Source organism: Lissotriton helveticus, chromosome 7, assembly GCF_964261635.1.
Source record: "Lissotriton helveticus chromosome 7, aLisHel1.1, whole genome shotgun sequence".
In the NCBI taxonomy this organism is placed as follows: Eukaryota; Metazoa; Chordata; class Amphibia; order Caudata; family Salamandridae; genus Lissotriton; species Lissotriton helveticus.
The window spans coordinates 1,898,202,997-1,898,225,343 of record NC_136068.1 but is presented as its reverse complement, the minus strand read 5'-3'; the positions used below and the strand labels follow the sequence as shown (position 1 = coordinate 1,898,225,343).

The window sequence follows — 22,347 nt, the reverse complement described above, 5'->3', positions numbered from 1 at the left end:
ACAAATGGAAAGAGCAGAGAACAGTGAGAAGTTAATAATTTCCTTTTGTATCACCATCCCAAAACCAGGAATTCCCTGGTCTTATGGGCAGATTTACAAGGAACTGACACATCTGCATAGATGTGTCCGTTTTCTTGCCCCTGAGCCAAATGTCTTGCTTCATGGTGCAAGGATTAACAGATGTGTCAGAAATTCTGTTGACCCAGAAGTGACGCAGTGCTGAAGTTGCTCATGAAAGCACTACACCACAACAGATAGGTGAGTCCCATTCAAAAACCCCCAGCATCATTCCTTACACCTGGTCTGAGCATTCGTAGGGATTTTGACGCAGTGAAGGCATAGAGTGAAGCAGTGAAATGTTGTAAATTTCACTGTGTCAGTTCTACATGGCTCTTTGCATTGGAACGCCTACCCTGCAAACATTATACCTGACGCAAGTATAATGTGATCAGAGATTTCCAACGAGACGCATCTCCCTAGATGCGTCATGTAGTAAATTGGCCACATTGTTTGTGCCACCATTGTGTAAAAAAAAAGTGATGCAATGGCGACGCGAGGAGGTGCAAGGGGCTCGTAAATCTGCACCTCAGTTTTTGATGCTGCCCTAACCTTGTAAATACGGGGCAGCGTCAAAAGCAATGGGTGGCGGAACATCCACTGCACACTAAGTGAAGCCTGAAATGGGGCATTATTAACTATGTCGCATTAAGCCATGTTAAGTGGCTTACAGCCACTTTGAAAGTAAAAAGAAGGGGATATTGCCACCTGAACATTGCTACAAGTGATGTTCTGCTGGTGATATCCCCTTGTAAATATGCCTCTTGGTGTTAAAGGGACTATTATGAGGTACAATTCCGCATTATTTTGCATTGCAAGAGGCAAATCCCTGAACCTGGTGCAGATTCCCACCAAGAACAACAAGTCAGCTGTATATCCTCACCCAGTCTGTGGGCCACATTTGCCTCCAGCAGTCAGAATGCAGCAGTAAAGAGACAGCACTCTTGGGCAGGACCACTGTCGGAGTCAGCTATGGTGAAGCAGGAGTGACCCGGAAGCTGCTCTGGGGACTTCTCATTCCTCTTAACTCTCACTGTGGATTTGTTCCTTTTACCATCCACTGGATTGAACCACATGTTTAAATGTCTGTACGATGGCAACGTGAAGAACAGTAAATCTAGGCAGGAGTTTGTATAATACTCCACTGATGATTATTTTATAAGCTGAAGAGTTTTTCAAGATATAGATATCAAGTTTTCATTTTCATCTGCTTTCCAAAGGTTTCTAGAAAGTGAAGTTTGACGTCCTATTTTTGTCTGATGGTCCCAGTAATTGTAGTGTGATTTGATATGTTTGAAGGTTTTTGCCAAGGTCATGTCTACTTCCAAGAACTACTGCACATTCTCTATTGTAAGGAGAGATATCAAACTTGCAGATAACTGTGCCTTTACTGGAAATAAATCAGTAAGTTAACTAATTATCAGATATTCTCAGCAACTCCTGAACACACAGTGTCCCACCCTGTACAGCCCTGCACTACTGTGACACAGTAAAGGTTATGCACACATGGAGAGAACAATCAGCTTCTCAGAGTCTTCTGTTGGTGCCTGCTGAGGTGGAATAATCCCTTAATCGATGGGCGGGGCTTCTTCAGTTCTGCTATCTTGACTTTGCCTCTGAAGTCCTATAAGTGGGGGATGCTCTGGTCCTCATCTCAGTGGAAAGAGCTCTTCTCCCCTCATTCCTAAGTGCGGATCCTGAGACTGCGCTGAGTGCTGAACCGCCATGAGGACCCTCCTTTTCTCCACGCTCCTTGCTCTCGCAGCGGCCAACGTCATACCGGCAGGTAAGTCCTTACACACATAAGCCCTAATCATTTGGTTCCCAAATCATCTTCTCCCTGTCAGAATCAAACCCACTGATCCCATCCCGTCTTAAACAAGGTCTCCAAAATATCTTCAGCTGGATGTCCACTAACCAGCTGAAGTTAAACGAAGATAAGACCGAAATCCTTGTCCTGGGGAAAAACAAAGACCTATGGAACGCAACCCACAGGCCCTCTGAGCTTGGTACTATCCCCACACCAGCCACTCAAGTAAGAAATCTGGGGGTTACCATTGATAACACCCTGTCCATGAAGCAACAGGCAAATAAAGTGGTCGGCCTTTGCTTCACCATCCTGAAATGGTTAAAAAAGATCCTTTGGATGCTGCCCCTTGCCACTCAAAAGTCCGTAGTCAATGCACTCATTACATCTCGTCTTGACTACGGCAACATTCTTTACTTGGGCTCAAACCAAACCATCATTAACCGTTTACAACTGGTCCAAAACTCAGTGGCAAGACTACTTTGCAACATTCCAAAAACCTCCAGTGTGTCAAAACATCTGAAAGACCTACATTGGCTCAGGGTAGAGAGCCGCATCAGGTTCAAAGCCCTGAGTTATATGTTTAGGATCAAATCCGGCACCGCACCTAAATATCTACAAGCCCTTGCAACCCCCTACATTCCGGCAAGAGCATTGTGCTCTCAATATTCTGCAAATTTTACGACCCCGAGGTTCAAACTCGCGAGAATGGGAGGAAGATCCTTCTCTGTCCTAGGGCCCTCTCTCTGGAACAAACTCCCTTTCCATATCCGCAAAGAAGACAGTTATGTCAGTTTTAGAAAGCACCTGAAGACCTGGCTCTTAACTCCTTGTCATGTGATCACCTTTCCTCAATCGCTTCAGTCTGCCATCGGCGCCGGGAAACCCTTGTTGGGTAGCTGCGCGCCATACAAATGTAAAAAATAAATAAATAAAATGAGTGTCTACATATTTTGAATGGGGTCATTAACTTCTGTTAGCGGCCCTATCAGGAATCGAAAAGAGTGCAGTGGTAATTTGGGGTGCAGTAATACTGCATGGTCATACTTTGAAAACTTTGCCGACATAAGGAAGCAGGGATGCAAGTTGGCATGTGGCGATCACTGCTGCAGCCAAGGTTTCCTAGGGCATCGACTTGTGTTCTCCCAGTATTATCAAGACACAAAACTACTGATTCACCCAGTGTTACAACCCCTTAGTCCTGCACTATCCCTAGTGAGCCACTTAAAGAGGCCGGTTTGTTTTCTGGGTCACCAAAGCAGGATAGAATGAATTGACAATCCCAAGGGATTCAAAGTCAGGAATAGACACCCAGGCCACAGAATAAGGATGACTCCCACTGGTAGCAAGAGTATTAGGTGACTGCTAGCCAACCCAATGTGTCTCAGCACTTGATATATGAAATAAGGTTCTGCTAACTAAAATGCCTACCACATGGTCTTGAAAGTTCAAGGTGCCTCAGATAGCACTAGCTGGGGCATGGTTAGAGGGCTCCATTCACATAGAAACCTTCTTTACAGCAAAGAGGCAGGATTAATTAGAACGAAAATTTCAAAGTGATTAAGAGAGAGCAAGCACTAAAGACAGAGGAGTGTAGAGAGCATGAGACACAACTAGAAGTTGTTATTTACCAACAGTACTTTTCCAAACCGAAGTCCTGATTTGTTTGCAAAAGAACCTCTCCTCCTTCAATGGCGTGTCGATGGATGTTACTATTCTGTCTTTGCTACATTCTCAGAAACACTCGGGCAGATTTTCCAGTTTCTCATTCTCATTTCTTATTCCTTCTTCATAGCGCCTGGTTGAAGTGTACGCTATTTTCTGATGCTAAACCCTGTCTATTTGTTTTAGTAAATAGGGTTTAGTATCAGAAACCTTGGATGGTTGCATGGCAATGCCCATGAATCATCCATGGTACACCTTCTTGGCGCTAGGTAATGCAAAGAAGCGATTTGTGCTACTTTGCGCTACTTTCACGCTATTTCCAGCGTGAAACAAGTTTGGCACTGGAAAGTAAATTGGGGGTAAAGGATTTTGCATCACTTTAGTTATACAAAAATGGCAGAAAATCTTAGTAAATCCCTCCCTCCGTCTTGAGTGACAAACTGTTGGTGAAAATATTCAGGGGTATCCTGGGGTCATCGCATCCAAAGTGTCCCTTCCTCCAAGTTATTCTGCTCTGTCATCTGCTGCCACACACTCAACTGCATCATTCAAGCCATTGCAGCTGAGTCTGCTCCTGGCTGAAATTATTCAAATCAGCTCTACTGAAAGCTGAAAAAACAGGTGAAAAGATATGAGATGTACATTACAGAGAGGGCACTTCAGGTGCTCACCCAGAAACTCTCCACAGTGTAAGATGTTTGACCTGCAACTTCTACTTGGTCTCAAAAAAAAGTTTGTAATGCAAAATGATAACTTTACTGACAGAGTTGTGCCAAAGTGAGAATATCGTAGCTTTGTAAAGCTCACCTCTGGACTACATTTCCCACAAACAAATCTTTCTCAGAATATTATTTCATCCCATATATTTTTGCAGCGAAATTGGTTAGTAAAACTAGCTTTAGTGTTACAACTAAGCATGAAGTTTTTAAAGTTGGAGACTCAGAAGAAACTTCTCAAAGATGGCAGAAATCAGCTCCATTACCTTTGCTCGGCACAGCTCAAGATCACTGTATCTTCTCTATCTGTGATCCCTTCTCCCTTCTCTCTCACACGTTGTGCTCTTTAAGAGGTGAACTCTACATCCTGCTGGTAGCTTTCGCTGGTCTCTTGTGTTACATGTCACCCTACACAGATTTACACGTGAGTAGAGTTACACTAAGATTGAAGAAGTGCCATCAGGTATATAAGGCTTTGAGTCAGTGGCCATCCGTTCAAGTCTTGGCTCTGTCCCCCTTAAACTTTCAGTGGTCTTTGTTAAACACAATATCGACTATGGGTGTTAACTTTGAGACATGAACACTCAAGTCTGGTTTTGAAATGGTGATTGGAAATCAATAAAGAGGGTCAATGGGTTCATCAATCCAGTGTATATTGTGGTTGCCGGTCAGTCGTCAGTAGTGCATTTCCTGTGAAGTTAGGATAGATGTTCTGCTAGATGTGGAGAGCTGAATTTTAAAGACTTTTTAGATGAACTTGTGTCTGTTTTTAAGCCTGTTTTATCTGCATTGCGTTGTTTTAGGTGACTCCCAGCATGAGGGTGTGGATAAGCCCGGGATGTGTTTTGGTGACTACATCCAAAAACATGGCAACAAGTTTGAGAACTTTAAAAAGGAAGAAGGGCCAAGTCCCTCCAGGAACAAGAAACCCTGCAGTAAACCCGACTTCTCGAAGCTGAAGAACTGCTCAGTGGACTGGGACTGCGACGGTGACGACAAGTGCTGCGGCAGCAGCGTCGGCATGAAGTGCACCAGGCCGATGTTTGATACGGGTTGACTATGTCTTTTATCTCTCGTGTGAGGGTTTTCTGCGCCCTGTCTCTGGCTTCCATCAACAGACAAAGCTTTCACTGTTGTCAATAGGGTACACCAGACAATAGGTTACCCCATCTCACATGCTGTCACCAACAGTGTCCACAAAGATCAGTGGGCTCAATTCACAAAGAAAATCTTACACTTTTGTGTAAGTTTACTACTTTCCGGTATTCACAAAGGTAAACTTAGACCAAAAGTCTAACTTAACGAGTTCTAGTTATTCTCAAAGATAAGTTACTACAAGTAAACCTAGACTTTTGGTCTAAGTTAATCTTTGTGAATACTGAAAAGTAGTCAATTTACACAAAAGTGCACGTTTATCTTTGTGACTCGGGACCATTATATTTCCTATTTAGATTTCTAGGGCACTTAGGGGAATTTCAGTTATTTTACTTACACCGCATACACATAGTTGATGAGTGTTATCAATTATTGCGGCAAAACCTCAGAATAATATTTGCCAATATCTAGGAGGTTACACCATCCTGGTTACATTTATTTAAAGGGCCACAAACAAACAGCAGCCTTTCCCACCTATGGCGAAAACACGAGTGAGGTTTTTAGATGACGAGGAGTTGAAGCCCTAGTCTTGCAAACAATCTTTCTAGCATTGACCTCTTGAGTACCTAACAGCAATTAATAGAGGCTTATTTATAGGCCCCTTGCACCTCCAGTGAGCCACTTTTTGTGACACTCTTGTGGCGCAGGAGCCTGCTCCATATTTGCCAGTCAGCACTAAGCCACTATTTTGGCGAGGTTAAAGCTTCTTGTAAATATAATTCCCTTTAAAGCAGTTTTCTGCATTAAAATGGCATGCAATGGGTGTTGCTGGGGGCATTCCCAGCAACTTCCATGGCTTTTTGACACTGCCCCAAACTTACAAGCTATTGTGACAATGAGGCAGTGCCAAAAACACAAAGACATGAAATATCTTTATTTCTCCTCGTTTTCCTTTTTTTTATGTGTGTTGCATTGTGCAGCACAAATAGAAAGAGAAAAAAGCCTCTTGTGATTGTTTTTGAGCAGGGAGGTTTCCCTTCCTGCACAAAAATTATCATCCATGGTGCAAAGGTGCCTGCGTTGATGCACAGCAGCCAATTGTGCCCCCTTGCAGGGGCAAAGGACCAGAATGCACCGTATCTGATAGATACGTTTCATTCCTGCCCTTTTCTTTTGTCGTAGGGCACCGCAGCTCGAAGGCCTGTTATGCTGCCCTACGGCAAAAAACTCATAAATGAGGCCCATAATCTGTTAACTACTCCAAAGCTGGTCCTGTCACACTGAAGTATATTTTCCTCCCTCTCAAACTTATTTTCTTCCTTTTCATTAAGGTAGACTTGTGTGAGTTTGCAGCATAGAAGCAAACCTGGGGCAGATTTACAAACCCCTTGCGTTGTTTTTGCGCCGCCGTTGCGACACTTTCTGTGATGCAGCAGCAGCATAAAAATGCGGTCCATTTACAACGTGACGCATCTAGGGAGATGCGTCACGTTGTAATGCCCTGCGTCACATTATACCTGCGTCAGGTATAATGAATGCAGGGTGGACGTTCCAAACGCAAAAAAGCCTCGTAGAAGTGATGCAGTGAAATCTACAAGATTTCACTGCACCACTTCTGGGATGCCACTGCATCAAATTCTTATGCCTGCTTGAAGCAGGCATAAGGAGTGACGCAGCAAAATGAGGATAGGCCTCCCCTTGCATTGCTGGAGTTGTGTCATGCTTGCAACATCACTCCAGCAATGTGTGACTTTTGCATCAACAGATGTGTTCGAATTTCTGGCGCATCTGTCAATCCTTGCGCCATCATGCACAGTATTGTAAATACACGCATACATAGTGGCACAAGCGTTTCTCAAAGTGGCACAGGGAATGTGACGCATTCTTCACAGATGTGTCACTTTCTTGTAAATCTGCCCCATTGTTGGCATCAGAAGTGTTTCTAAAGCTGGAAAACGGAAAGAGGCATATTGAGGTATACTAATGTCATTCACACTAGAGTGCATCAGCTAATCCTGATAAATGCTGTTGATTACTCCACTCAAGGGTCAGGCTGTTCCAGTCCTCACTACTGCCAAAGTCAGCAGCAAGATGGGGGAACTTTAGGTGTTTTCATAACAGGCGAATGGTATCCCACCTACTGTCTGCAAGCCGTAATGTCAATAAAAAGTCAATGCAGGGCACCAGTGTTAAACTGCTGGGTTGTGCAAATGTGTTATAACAGAGATCAGGGTGTTTGCGTTGTTTGTAGTGAATCTGCAGCACCCGACCTAATTCAATGCACCCGTGTAAAGTTCAGTTCTCTTAAGCAGAAGCAATGCTCTGGGAGATGTCATGGAGAGGGAGAAAGAACTCCCAGGCCCCTGTTACAGATATTTGCAACACGGGCAGCTTCAAATAGGTGCGCCATACACAAAAAAGGAAAGAGCACTATAATGTGGAATGTGCTCCCCTCAGGGCAACTTTCAACTCATGCTGCCATGGGGGCAGTTCATTCAAGTAAAATATCGAGCGGGTGCTTCAAAGCCGCTCCATGTCTTACTGTGCAGGCGGCAACCTGCCTGCAATTTTAAGAGGGATTAGAGATCTCCTTGCAGCCGGGTGCAGAAAGTGTTAGCTCCCACCTCCAAGGGGATGTTTGAGGGGGTCCATAGGACCCACTTCCCTCCTCCAGAGGTCTGCCATCAGGTGGTGCACTAACAGTGTGCCAAATTTGTGTAGCGCACTGTCAACGCGCCACCCGACATTTTCTTTCCCTTTGCACCCACATCCAGAATATGTCGGGTGCAGAGGTGAAGACATTCCCTCCTTTGCGTGGTGCCACGCCTGCACGCAAATGAGGAAACACTCTCTTTAACACATGTATTTAGGTAGGGGTTCAACAAGTGTCTGCATCCTCTTCTGTAATACCAAAGTGCCCCGGTGGAACACAAAGCGGGCACACATGCCTGCTGAGCACTTTCTATATGATGACCCTTGGTCAAGCTTATGGTGAAGCCTGTCCATTTATGGTCAGGCCGTTTCTGCCCGTCTCATCCTTCTGCGCAGGAAGCACATAGACTTCTCTGGCAAACAGACTGGCCGACAGGAATACAAAATGAAATGTCCATTCCCCCTGCAGTCCTGTCCAGGAAGTATTTCTGCTTTGTTGCCATATTCTCCGCTCTAGGGACATGTTGCTTCTCTGCGTAACTCAAGTGAAAGTAAAAGCTAAAGATACATAGAAGGTATGTGTGAAAGGACCATGGCAGTATTGGCTAATGTTGACCACTGTAGCTTTCATTCCCCTAGTCTGGGTGGTGTCTTTTCTATGCTGGATGTCCTCTGCTTCTCTTATAGCCCACAACAACATAACACAAATAACAACTAAACAAGAGCACAGCACATCATCACAACATAAAATAAGACATGAGATATAAAGACAAAGCAGGTATAAAGTAAAAAAAAAAAAGAATAAGACACTCAACAAAATCACAGCACAAAAAATCTATGTAAATACGTTAGCACAGCATCATAAGGTCACAACATCAGACAATGCAACAAAAGCTGGGAGCTAGATAATAGGAGCATGAAGGCCATTGCAGATTCTGTCACTGGTTTATCTTTCCCCTCTTCTCACTCTTGATGTTCTGTCTGCTCTTATCTTCTTGTAAGTCTTTAATTGGGTGGACAAGTTTAAAAAATGTATTCATTGACCAATCCACATATTTATCAAGAAACAACTGACTTTTATGCAATACCTATGCGACCCTACAGGCGTGAGAAATGTGCCAAGTTCTACCTCATGACCAAAAGGTTTGAGTCGCATCAGCAGTGTATTGTCCGCAATGTAACAGATCCTGTGAGACATTCTCTACTCAAACCAAGTTAAGATTCACTCAGGAGTGAGCTTGTGTGATACAAAGTGTGCACAGGCCAGGCCTATGTGTGCTCAGAGTCCAGGTGCTTCATATGTTTTCCAATTGAAGTTACTCATATATGTTACCTATGTCTCTCACAGTGAGCCTCTCTCATTTATTTCAGTTTCAAAATGTCTTAACAACTGCTATGACGTAGCAACAGTTGATAACAAAACTGGTTACCCATTGTTGCTACGACATGAAGGGCTTCCGGGCCAGGTGACAGGGCTCTGAGAGCCGGTCAGAGCAGTGCTGCCTGTCAGCTGTGACTGAAAGCAGGAAGCACAGCTGCAGGAGGGGGAAGGAGGGCAGGGACAGTGTGGGGGCTGGGACAGGGACACATAACAAAGGTCAGGGTGTCTATCTCTCCCCATTACTCCAATGACCCAGTGCAGTAGTTCAAGGCAGGTACAGATGATTTTGGGGGCCGTACATAACATAAATTACAGCTGGGTAAAAGTAAATTACAAGGATGCTTTTCACCTCGAGGTTCTGAGCTGACATCATGGACAACGCAAGCTTCTCTTTCGTTATATATTTGAAGTCACTCAAAAACCCTTGGTGAAAACATCTCTGTAATTGACTGTTACCCATCAATGATCTCGCTTTGCACTATTTAGAGCTCTTCTCTTCCTGCATCTGCTTCTCAGCAGATTTGAATCTTTCTGCCTCAGTCACTTGTGTCTGTCTTGGATTCAATGTTTTTTAAAGTTTGAACATGCTCAGGAGGACCCCACAGACCACAGAATTCAACTGTGTGTGCTCCATGTACAACGAGCCGTAGCCACCCAGCATTCCTAATAAGTTTTTGACATTAGTGAAATCTACAAAAAACTCTGGGGGACATATTTATGAAATAGTGACGCAGGGCAGTGCAGCAAGTCACCTCACTGAGCTGTAGTACGGGGAAGTGCAGGAATGTGCCACATTTGAGGCATACTGTGACTTTCTGTCCGTTCCCATGCGTTGGGACACAGTGTGCTGCCGACCACCAAAGCAGGCAATCTTGCACCATCGTGCAAGTGTGCCCCTGTTCTCAGGTGAATTGTTTTTGTGCAGGAAGGGCTACCTTCCTGCACAAAAAACAATCCTGAGAGGCTTTTTTCAATTTCTATGTGTGCTGCAGAATGAAGCACACATAAAAAGACGAAGTGACAGGGAAAAATAAAGCTTTTTCCCTTGTTATGCCTCTGCTGGGCAGGTGTATCTTTTTGGGTGATTGTCAGGTTTACGAGGTCTTGCAAATCTGGGAATGCATCAAGAATGATGAGAGCTGTATGAGAACACCTAGTAATGCCCACGAAACGCCTACCCAGGGCAGAGTAATGCAACGAAGCGATTTGAGTGGCAATACTCCAGATTATTGGATCATGCAAAGTGGCTTTGTGTGGCTTAAAAAATCTGACTTAAGGTTTGTGCCGCTCTTACACCACGTTGTGTGGTGCAATGACGACGCACACTGGGTAATAAACATGGCGGAAGAAGTTCCTGCATACATAAACATGAATGTTTCCTGAAAATGTACTAAGGGTACATGCACGAAAGCACAAATGTAATACATCAAAGCCATTTACAGCGTTCCATTGCCCTCTGGCTACGTTAACTGTATAGAGATACATAAATACAAGTTTCAATGCACTTGTATTGAAATTCTCAGTTCCTCGGTGGTTGACTTATTATCCCAGCAGGAAAAAAATCATTGCGCCCATATGCCCACTAATTTTGGGCTAGTTCATTACCAGGGACATCTTCAGTATTTTGTTGGCCCTGGGTTTTTGATGGAACAGCTTTGAATTTATGATCCAATTTCAGCTCTTTCATGCCCGCTGTGGCTAGGTCACTGGCACTGCACAGGCACGCCGATCCAGGTTCTTAGTATGTTTACATCTAATATTAAGGGATAGTGACATATTCTCTCATATATCATGTATTGTTTTGAACTAAGATTTTTTTATGGATGTTGCATGAAAAAAAAGCAAAATAACTCTTTGCAAAATGTTTATAATAAACTCACATACATCACCCACATTAAAAATAAATTAAAAGGAAAATGGTATTTAAAACAATCCGTTTAAGAATTATTCAAGGTCATCAGGGCAAGATTCTCTGCAGAACTGAGCTGTCTGTATCAGGACCGGACTGGCCGTAGCAGGCACCGGGCATTTCCCCTGTGGACCGAAGGGGTGGGTGCGGGTTTTGTGCCTGGGGGTGTGCTTTTGTCACTGGGGGCTGGTTTTATAGCAGTGCTGTAATATCAGACCCGCATAAGAAAAGCACGATCAGTACTTCTCTCTAGCACCCGGTTCCTCCCTCCCCTCCCAGTTCCCAGAGCCAGTCGAACAGCACCCTGCCAGAGCTGGATGCTGTTCCCACCAGTCCGGCCATGGCCCCCCGAAAAGCTGGGGCCCGGGGCCAGAGCCCATTTTGCCCATCCTTAAAACATCTCTGTTCATTACTCTTGCACTCTGAAAGCGCTTTGACTCTTGCCCTGGGCAGGAGTGGTTCTTTTTCAGGGTGAGACATGATGATGACGCCATCTTTCCTCTGACATTCCTTAAAACTTCTTTTCTTTCTAGAAGAACCCAAGGAGGAGAGAACAGAGAACAAGGGAGCTGCAGAATCAGAAAACGAACAAGAGAGAGGCGCAGAACAAAAGAGAAGAGAGAAACGACATCACAGTGAAGAACACGAAGAATACAGCGAAGAGTCAGAATCAAAGGAAGGAAGTGAAGGAGAACAAGGGAAAGAAGGAAAACGAGAAAAAAGGAGTGAAGAGGGAAAGAGGGGAGGGGAAGGAAAAGGTGAAGGAAAGGGTAAGGGCAGAGATGGAGTGAAGGGTGAAGGAAACGGAAAGGGCAGAGATGGAGTGAAGGGTGAAGGAAAGGGTAATGACACCAATGGAGAGAAGGGACATGGAGAAGGGAAAGGTGAAGGAAAGGGTAAGGGCAGAGAAGGATGGAAGGGACAAGGGAAACAAAGAGGTGAAAAGGAACTGGGTGGAGACAATAGCGAGGGAAGAGAGAACCAAAAGGAAAGAGAAAAGAGGAGTGCAAAGTGAAAGAGCGAAGGAAAGGAACAGGGAGGTAAAGCAGGGGGTGAGGGAAAGGGACAGGGAGGTAAAGCAGGGGGTGAAGGAAAGAGACATGGAGGTAAAGCAGGGGGTGAAGGAAAGGGACATGGAGGTAAAGCAGGGGGTGAGGGAAAGGGACATGGAGGTAAAGCAGGGGGTGAAGGAAAGGGACAGGGAGGTAAAGCAGGGGGTGAGAGAAAGGGACAGGGAGGTAAAGCAGGTGGTGAAGGAGGAAAAGGTGCAGAACATGGGAAGGGGGCAGCAAAAGGTAAAGGGAAGAAGCAATGGTGAGGGAAGGGTGTCAAAGAACAACACAAGGGCATTGGAGGGAGAGGGGATAAAAGCAGACGAGAGAAGTGGGAAAAGTAAGGAAAGTGACGGGGGAAGGAATTGATCACTCTCAAGTGAAAGGAAAGTAGGACGAGAAGAAGGAAAGGTAGAACAGCCTGGGTGTGTGGTCAGGGATACAGGAGTAGTTCTTGCATTGTTTTCTTCCATCCATAGATGAAGTTGTGGAAACAATGTAAATCAAGATGCTCATAAAAATACTGTATATATAGAATAAAACAGCATTTTAAAATCCACGCGCAGTCATTTTAAATCATATTCTGTCGCTGTCTGTGTCTGGCGAGGTACAGGATTGTGGGGTGATGAAGAGAGCCCTGGCAGCATTCCTATTTTTTTAAATAGATTGGACAACACTGAGTCATGGTCCTCACTATATGGGCTTTTACACAAAGCAAGCAAAGAAAAGAGAAAGACAAGCACTGGCAAGTCCAATAGCTTTTGGCTCTAAAATGCAGACCGCATTGCCGATGCTTTTTTCATTAGTGTGACAAAACGACCGCCAGTGCTTCACAATGCACACAGTGCCTGGATACCCTCACTGCTGACAGGTAGCGCTCTACAGGGCTCGAGTCGGGGGTACAAGCAGGTACACAGAGCCCCCCCACTCTTTTCACAGGGTGGACGCCATACCCCCTGCCAAGAAGTTTGGCCCCACAGAAATATGCTGAACTTGTCCCGCTGTAATTTTCAGACCCTGGGATGCGTTCAGCGTCACCTGCCCGTTGCCTGCGTTCCATTCCCAGCAGCAACGTGCAGGCAGCGAGGGAGCCTTCTTTCACCTCCAGCTGGGCCTGAGTTAAGGGGCCATCCGGCCTCCTTTTGTATGTATATGCTGACTGGGGGCAGCCTGAATCCTTACATTTAAATGTAAACGCCACAGAGAGAACCAAAGGCACACAGCTTGCCTTCTCTTCACAGGTACTCAAGAGAGGCAGCTTTTGCCTTTGTTCTGTCCCTGTATATAAATGCAGACACCGTAAGACTGTCAGATGGGTTAGTCTGTCCCAGTATTTACACAAATAATTTAAATAGCACTATTTAATTTCTTTTATAGTGCTACGTCGTGACGTCATGAGGTCATTTGTAGGACTTTTAATTTACCGCTCTGACATGGCGGGTGGCCATTCTAGAGAAGCAAGGAAGAGGCAGCGCGCGGCAACAGGAAACAGGAAGCAAGGAACCCAGGGGCACTTTCCATCCGCCCCGCCCTCATTCTAAAAACCATAATAATGATAGAAAGAACAGAAAACTGGGAGCAGAATGGGGAATATTGTGGAGACAAAAGAGGAGGCACACAGTGCGGAGGAACAAGCGAGAGAGAGACTGGAGAACAAGGAAACATATGCACTTCTGTGTAAACTAATAAAACAAGCATTGTGAAAGACAATCTTTTAGGCTTTAATGAGCTAAAGCATGTATATAGCAGGGAACTGGCCTTTGTTAGCATGTGTTATGACTCCAATGCACACACACTTTTACTACAGAATGATATGTTTCTATTAACTGCTGAGTACAGCGTGGTGCTCATTTCGGTGAAAAGGGGCATAGATTAAACGACCAAATATGGGAATCTCACAAAAAATGAAAGTCCCTGATTGTAGAACTTTTTTCCCCAGAATATAAGGAAAATCAAAAGAATGCACTCATTACAGCCCACAATAGCAATACTGTGGCATAAGTCTGAAGCCTGCCGTCTTCACAGAAAAAAAAACAAGCATTGGCGATGGCAATAAGTCTGGCTTATGAACTAAAGTGGCTCCTCAATCACTGATGGCTTTGGGCAATCAATAAGTTATCATACAAGCTCTCTAGCACTCATTTATTTACACAGCACAATAAAAACATAAACTCAACAAAATCCGGGGCATATTTACAAGGGTTTTATCTACGCTTTTTTGGCTTAAAAAGCCAAAAAAGTGGAGATAAAACTATTGCCCTATTTACAAAAGGGTGCTAACATGAATAATAGCATGTTAGCACCCTTTTTCCAAAGGCCTCCCTTTCCATCTCTCATGAGATGCAAAGTGGGCATCACTGGGCGTACCCCGGGTGGACTGCCTTGCAAATATCGCTGATGTTCACATCGCAATATTTACAAGGCTGCCCCAGCATTTTAGCACATGTTAGTTTTTGGAGAAAACAGCTGTTTTCTCCAAAAACGAACGTCTGCTAAAATGCAGACTTATCTATCCCTAACATTGGGGTGGATTATGCTGATATGACCGTGTGGGTCGTATTAGCAAGGTTATCGCTGTTTTGCAGGGAACATCGATGGAAAACCAGCGATGTTCCCTGCAAAACGGCGATAACCTCGCTATCTCTGAAAATGTTATTGCCCTGGAGTAACGCGTTGTCAATAATGCGCTTCCAGAGATAGCCTGCAATAAAAAAATTATCGTTAAGCACGGCCAGCGTTAATTATCACTGGGCGTTGATAATATGCCCCTAAGTAGGGTAATTTACATGAGTAAAAGTTCAAAAAACGAAAACATTCTGCCTCTTTTCCAGGGTGGATATTTGCATACAATAACAGATCAAATTAAAGAGCAGGTGGGCGCCTTGTAAGGGTATTTGTACCAAGTGTTTCATTACTTCCATTGGCTGGGACAGCCACCATGTTTAGAACCAATGTCTTGACTATTGTGGAATGATGCATACATAGACAACACCATTCCACAATGGCTGTCTGGTTTAGAGCCAGTGGCCTCATGGGCTGCAGTGCACTGCAGATGAAATGTGCGGCAAACACGTTGTCCATTAGCACAATCTGAGCAGCTGCATCATGCTCCAAAAAATAGAAACAGATTATGCAAACGTTAACCTGAGACTATGCAATGCAGCGAGCTACAGAGACACAGGCTTGACATGATACATTATATTCTTCTCATCTGATGGTACCACGGTTGGCAGCCCACACTTCTGTGCTGTGTCTGAAGATCATTTGTCTGTATGCACCTCCTGGGTCTCCCTTCTTTAATATAATGACTTAGGGCCAGGTTTATCAATCTTTCAGGCAACGCAATGTGGCAATACAACGTGCTGCGCTGCAAAGTGTGAAAGGGAGAGGGCAGGAATGCACCATATTTACCATTATACGTCACATTCCTGTTTTCTGCCTGAAGTGACACACAATCTGCTGCCAAGCGCCAGTGCAGACACCCTTGCGCCATGATGCCTGTCTTTAGTTTCAGGAAAGGACACCTTCCTGCACAAAAACAATCCTCTGAGGCTTTTTACTCTTTCTAACTGTGCTGTTGAATACAACACTGCAAAAAACACAGTTGATGGATAGAATGTAGAACAATTTCATACATTCACCCCAGTACAAGGATCTGGGCCTAAATCCATCGTTTTTTTGCACTCCACACCACCCTGGGTTAGACACTGGCTATATGCAAATCAGCTCTGACCCTGTGCCTCATGGGAACAGTCCAGTCCGAACTACCAAGCCATGTCTTTCCCAGACCGGAATCAAGCATCCAAGGACCGGTTTCTGGCTATCAGCCTTCATCAGCCTGGATAGCTTGACTCCAGTGGTCAGCTCGTCATGAGCACACGAGCGCCGTGCCTCATGACGAGCTGAGCTCGTCATGAGCATGGGGGTGCTGTGCGTATCCCCCCGCCCCCCAGCACAGCGGGGGAATTACCCCCGCATGGAAGGGGTTAAATGTTGGCTCTCATGAAGCTCACTCTACGAATGTGATCTCTGATTCCATTAACAAAAGCCTGCTTCCAGGCATCAATGGGGACATTCTGATTCTTTGTACTTGCATTTATGCTGGCTTCTCTTTTCCTGGCCAAGCTCACTCTTGTTGACTCCTAACCTGCAGCTTTTCAGATATGGAAAGGGAGGTCCTACATATACTCTGATTCCTACTAGTCACAATTTTTGGGTCAATCTCTGTCGCCTCCCTGCAACCTACTGTTCTTTAAGACCGTTTTGTTAAATAAAACTGCTCATCTCGCAAGAATATCAGAACATTGATGCTTTGCTGCATTGATGCAATTGCTGACACAACATGCAAATGGCAAACTCTGCTTTGTGTAATGTGCTGTAGTTGAGGAAATCCCCACTGCCTTATCCGTCTGCTTACATTTCCTCGTCACCCATATCAGCTGCTGCCACCTGTCTCAATATTGTTGTTCTGCCGACTAGTCTCTTTTGTATAGTTCCTGACACATCTCTCTGTGCCAAATAGACCAACGCAAAATGTCACCTTTTTCAATAAACACGTCATAGCACTTTCACAGAGTTTCAGTACCTTCTATTGCACAGCCACAACTTACAACAAAAACAGCCTAATATTAATCACGGAGGCGAAACCTAATGCATTTGCCAATGCTTGTTATAGTCTGGCATGACAGCGCAGCTTTCGCCAGACAATTATATGAGAATGACAATAACCAAGAGTGGGGCTTTGGTTCCGCCCACATGTTGGGCTTTTGATGTACAGGATTTGATTGGGCAGCAAGTATGTTCTTACTCTGAAAAAAGAGTTCCAAAAGTTGTCGGATATCCCAGCATACACATGTGCTTCAGACCTTTTGCACCGGAGTGGCAGAGTGTCTTGAATGATGGGGAAGATACAAAATTAGAAAGACCCCTCTTTGCTTTTAAAAAAAATAAAAATGTACGCAGTCAATTGGTACATACATACAGGGATGTGCCACAATCAAGACAAAGAACTTTGGAGCATACCATTGTTAAAGGCAATGACCCCTGTGGTAATTGCATGATATGTAGTCAGTGTATTAAATCAAAAATACTACAGCACAATGGAATGACAATAGAGACACACACATTGAATAACTGTAGAAGCCGCAACATTATATATTTCCTACGCTGCCCGTGTGGACTAGCCTACGTGGGGGAAACCAGTCGCGAATTGAGAACTAGACTAGCTGAACATAAGTCAGCAATAAAAACTAGAAAAATGACAGCACCCTTGGTAATGCATTTTCTAGAGAGAGGACATAAAGAATCTGAGTTCCAGTGGTTCATTTTAGAGAAAGTGACCTTAAATAAAAGAGGTGGCAATATGGAAGATAAACGTAAAATGCGTGAGCAGTGGTATATCTCTATTTTGAATACTGTACGACAAGGGTTAAATTCAAGAGAGGAATGGCAGAAACTAATAAGGTGAAACTGATGACTATTTGAGATTGTAGATGTGGTCTGATTTATCTAGAGGTGGATTATATCTCACTTAATATAGATCTGGACAGATGAACTCATGAAGCTTTCCTGCTTCAGAATTATTTAGAAATCGTAAACAACTTTACTAGATATATAGATATGTAATAACAGAATAATATTGTGGAAAAATGAAATATGAATAACAGAATAATATTGTGGAAAAATGAAATATGAGGCCCAGTATAGATATTAGTGATATTAATATTTAGGGTAACGAAACTCTAGGCTTAATACGATGAGACATATAAAACCATCTGAAAATGACGGTAGGACCTATCTATAACATTTAAAATATTCCATAAATAGTCCCAGGTTAACAGGATTAGGACTATCTGCAATATCTAATACATAGACCTTGATTAACAAAATAAATAAATATTGAGATTCACTTTATGTGGTTCCCGAACTATAAAAAACATATTTTAAGAATATATATTAATTTAGAATGAGGGTGCAGCTGTCACTATAACCTCGATTTAGCCCGATAGCAATGGTACCTAACATTATTTGTTTTGCCGCTAAATAATGATTCGTTCCTATTCTAACAGGAACAATACCTCGCAATAATCATCAGGGCACATTTCTAAAGTATCACCACAATATTGGAGATTGTAAGTGCGGCATACAAGGCCATTCCAAGATGGCGGCTTCGTATGACTTGGTTGTTGTTGTATACAACCCGATGATGACGGTTGGTGTTCCGGCCAATTAATAAACATATTTAAGGGGTCGGCAACACTCGCTTTTGACATACGCCGTTTGGAAGAAGTAAGGAGATTTATGAATCCCGGTAAGTCGGATGGCCCCATGTTGGTGTAAGGAAAGCCCGAGGGGTTACGTTTCTGTAAGGAATGCCGTGCATTTGTTGGTAGCGGGGGACCGTATTCTCATCATGGACGGCGGGGTCCGGCTTAGTTCAATGCAAGGGAAGTCTTTAGCAGTTGTGTTGTAGGGGATTCCCTGTACATGTAACCAGTACGGGACCGCACCCTCAACTATTTAGTTGGAGACTACGGGGTCAAGCACACGCCAGACGGGCAAGAGTGTGTGACAGAAGCTTTATGTTAGGTGCCCTCCTCAGTAATTTATATATAACACTGACTGATAGAATGGAGCTGACACTCTACGTACATACAGAGTGGGTGAGCTAAATAGTCCTAAGAACAATGATAGAACGGTCGAGTGGCTATTTTAAATAGAAGAGTAGCAACTAACAGTTCCTAAGACCCATGACAGAACGGTCGAGTGGATATTTTAAATAGTAGAGTAGTAGCAAACCGTTCCAGAACAATATGACTTTTTATTAAAAAATAGATGGCCGCAATGGCGAACACTTTAATAAACAAATTACAAGCAGATTACGCAAATAGTCATAATATGTATTTCTAACTTGACATTAAACAACAGTGATCAGTAGTCCCATTTGTTCTAAAAAAAAATATATATATGACTACAATTGTTTTTAGATTTGATTGCCAAACGTGTGGTGGACAATATCAAAAGGAGAAAAAGGAATAACATCCTTCCTAAAGAATCAAGTGTGTATATATATGAGAAAAATTGAAGACCTGGAACCCTAATTTTACAGGTACTATAAGAATAGAAATAATAAAACAAGCTTTATGGTAATATATCCACACTATCTGAGTAATAAGGGGAAAATATTTTGTTTTCAGGACTGTTTCCCTGCTATTGTCGGAAATTATCTGACCAATCCTTTGTGTGCTTCAGGCATATCAGCCTTGGTATGTATATACAACCTTACTGATGAGAAGAGTGACTAGTAGATTACTCATCTTCAAAAAATAATTGAGTTATTTTAACCCAATTGTAGAAAATCCAAAGGAAGCTTTTTAAACATTCCCCGAAGCCAAGAGGTTTACCATATTTGAAAACCAGACAATATCTTGGGGAACCTGTGCAGAATTTTGGTGAGTACTATGGATATTACATGTACCTTATAGATTAAAAAGGAGGTTTTTAAATCCCCCTGTTCTTAGGAGTAAACACTTATTTGTCTAGATAGTATAACCAACCTACTAGCATTAAACAAGAGTGGGTTGGTCATTTATGGTTACAAGCCATTCTGTATAACAGAAGAATAGTGAATGAATGCAACAGTGAATGAGTGGATGTGTGGTTTAAATTTGTTTCTGACTCTCGTAGAGGTCCTTGAGTTGGGTCTATCCTTTGTTAACAACACCAGTCACTCAAATAGTACAGTACAGTATATATAAATTTTTTGGGCCTACCAAGTCAATAAATTTACCAGAAATGCTAACAATTTAAACATAGAGGCAAATGTGTAATATACGTTGTTGTTAAACAATATAAATAAACAAAACAATTTTTTTGTATGTATATTTATATAGATATGCAGTGTGAAATAGATGTGTAGCAAGCCTGAAGAAGGAGGTGGATCACCAGAACCCTCCGAAACGCGTCGCTGTCTTTTTGCTCACAAATTACTAAACGCATTCTTTATATGATCTTCTTCTTTCGATATAAGTGATTAATGTCAAATCTTTGTTGGAAACTGTTATTAACTTTTATTATATTCATTGTATTTTGTGACTTGGATTTTATGATTGTTTTTAATTTGTACATTGTTTGTGCCATTTTGTAGCAAGACATCCTTTTAATGTTTTTTATATAATTAAGATCAAATAACAATAAATACTTTCCATATGAGAAATAGGTTCTGTCTATATGTTGAGTTTCTGGTGTTGTGAGTATTGACCCAATGAATGATGTGGAGTGTTGTTGATTATTGAGGCATACTGTATGACAAGAGAATATCCCAAAGGGAATATTTCATAGACTAAAGTGTCTTATTGGTGTCCTGTCCCTTTGGGTGGTTGGACCCCTCTCTTATTTTTGAGTTCTCAAGTACAGTCCTTGTGACTAAGAGAGTTTGGGCTTTGGCCCCCCTCGTATGATCAATAGAATACATTACAATAAGGATAAACCAATATGGATCAGTTCAAGACCTTTGGTTTTAATGATGATCAGTTCAATAAAATTATGAACACACGGAAAGGTAATAAATATACTGTGATCACCGGTAAAGGCGAAAAATGGGTTACCTTATTAAATTTGAGGAAAAAATTCGTTAGAACTGAGGCCCATGCAGACTTTCTTATTGATTATGTTAAATCTGGGGTGATACCTATTGGGTTACAGGTTCGTAATGAACCAGGACTATTCCTTGAACACAAGAAATTTTTAGAGGTCTGGTCTCAAATATCCAATCGCTGCAGTCGCGATTGGATGTTGTTGATAATCGAGATGGCACAGGAGGTAATTATTTTAGAGAAAGAGGCAATAGAAAAATTGGAAGCAGAACTAAGAGATAGTCAAGCACTTGATGAGGCAAAACTAAAATTGGAGGAGATCAACAAGGATGTAGATGGATACAGGGACTATCTTATTAACAAGAAGACAAATAAATGAAAAAAGGATATAAACAAGTTCAGTGCAGAATTGGCGTACCCATATCTTAGGGAACACTATTATGAACAAAAGAATGAACAAGGATGGGGAGGTTACTCTAACAGACCCAGATACACAAGGGGTGGTGGAAGGGAGGTAACTTTCTCTGACACTTCTGCTTCAAGTGGAGAGGATGAACCTGTTGCAAGAGGAGAACAAATGGGGAGAAACACTAATGATAAATATGGGGATTTTTTAGAACAAAACAACAAGAGGGGAAGGTACAATGGAAATCAGATGAGAGACCAACAAATTCGAACTCAACCACCCCAAGAATACATGCGAACCAGGAAACAGAGTTATTGGCGTTAGATAAAATCTCCATCATAAATTTGACCAATAGAGCCCTCAATAAAAATGAGAACGAGATTTTAGGAAAAGGTTTTAGTTTTGTACCAACGGCCAAAATAAATAAATTTCAACTAGAACGAGACATGAGAATGTTCTTTAGAAAAATTAGACTTAGGAGGTTTTTTGAAGATAGACCACCCATTGATTCTAACAACATTACAGGTTTGAAACCAAAATCACTGTTTACGCCTTCAATTGCCCAAGTAGGAAAAAATGTAGATATCTTTGAAAAGGTTGTGGAAATGGAAGTCCACAATATTATCAAGCAAGAACGCACGTTTGATCTTAACTTAAATAAAGAACAGAGGATTGCAATTAGTACACTTAAGGAAGATCAGTCAATTACCATAAAACCCGCCGACAAGGGCGGCGGGGTGGTGGTGTTTAATACACCTGACTATGACAATAAGATGTTAGAAATGTTGGGAGTGCAGGAACATTATGAAAAAGTAAATGGGACTGAATTGTCTGCACTAAATAGGAGATGTAATGATCTCCTGTTGACAGCTAAAGAAAACAATTGGATTTGTGAAGCAGAGTGGAAGTTCCTTAACAACAAGAACCCTAACACTCCCGCTCTGTATGGACTCCCTAAAGTCCATAAAGATGCCAGCAACCCCCCTATGCGACCAATTGTTAGTTGCTTGGGG

General features: G+C 42.8%; 1 protein-coding gene across 1 annotated transcript; it reads left to right on the top strand.

Annotated features, from left to right (window-relative positions):
- Positions 1-1,782: 1,782 nt before the first annotated feature.
- LOC144769896 (uncharacterized) lies at positions 1,783-12,600 on the top strand. The gene is made up of 5 exons (XM_078654088.1): positions 1,783-1,843; positions 5,049-5,297; positions 11,816-12,286; positions 12,389-12,421; positions 12,521-12,600. Exons 1-5 carry the CDS (start codon positions 1,783-1,785, stop codon positions 12,598-12,600), a joined length of 894 nt encoding a protein of 297 aa, XP_078510214.1.
- Positions 12,601-22,347: the final 9,747 nt, after the last annotated feature.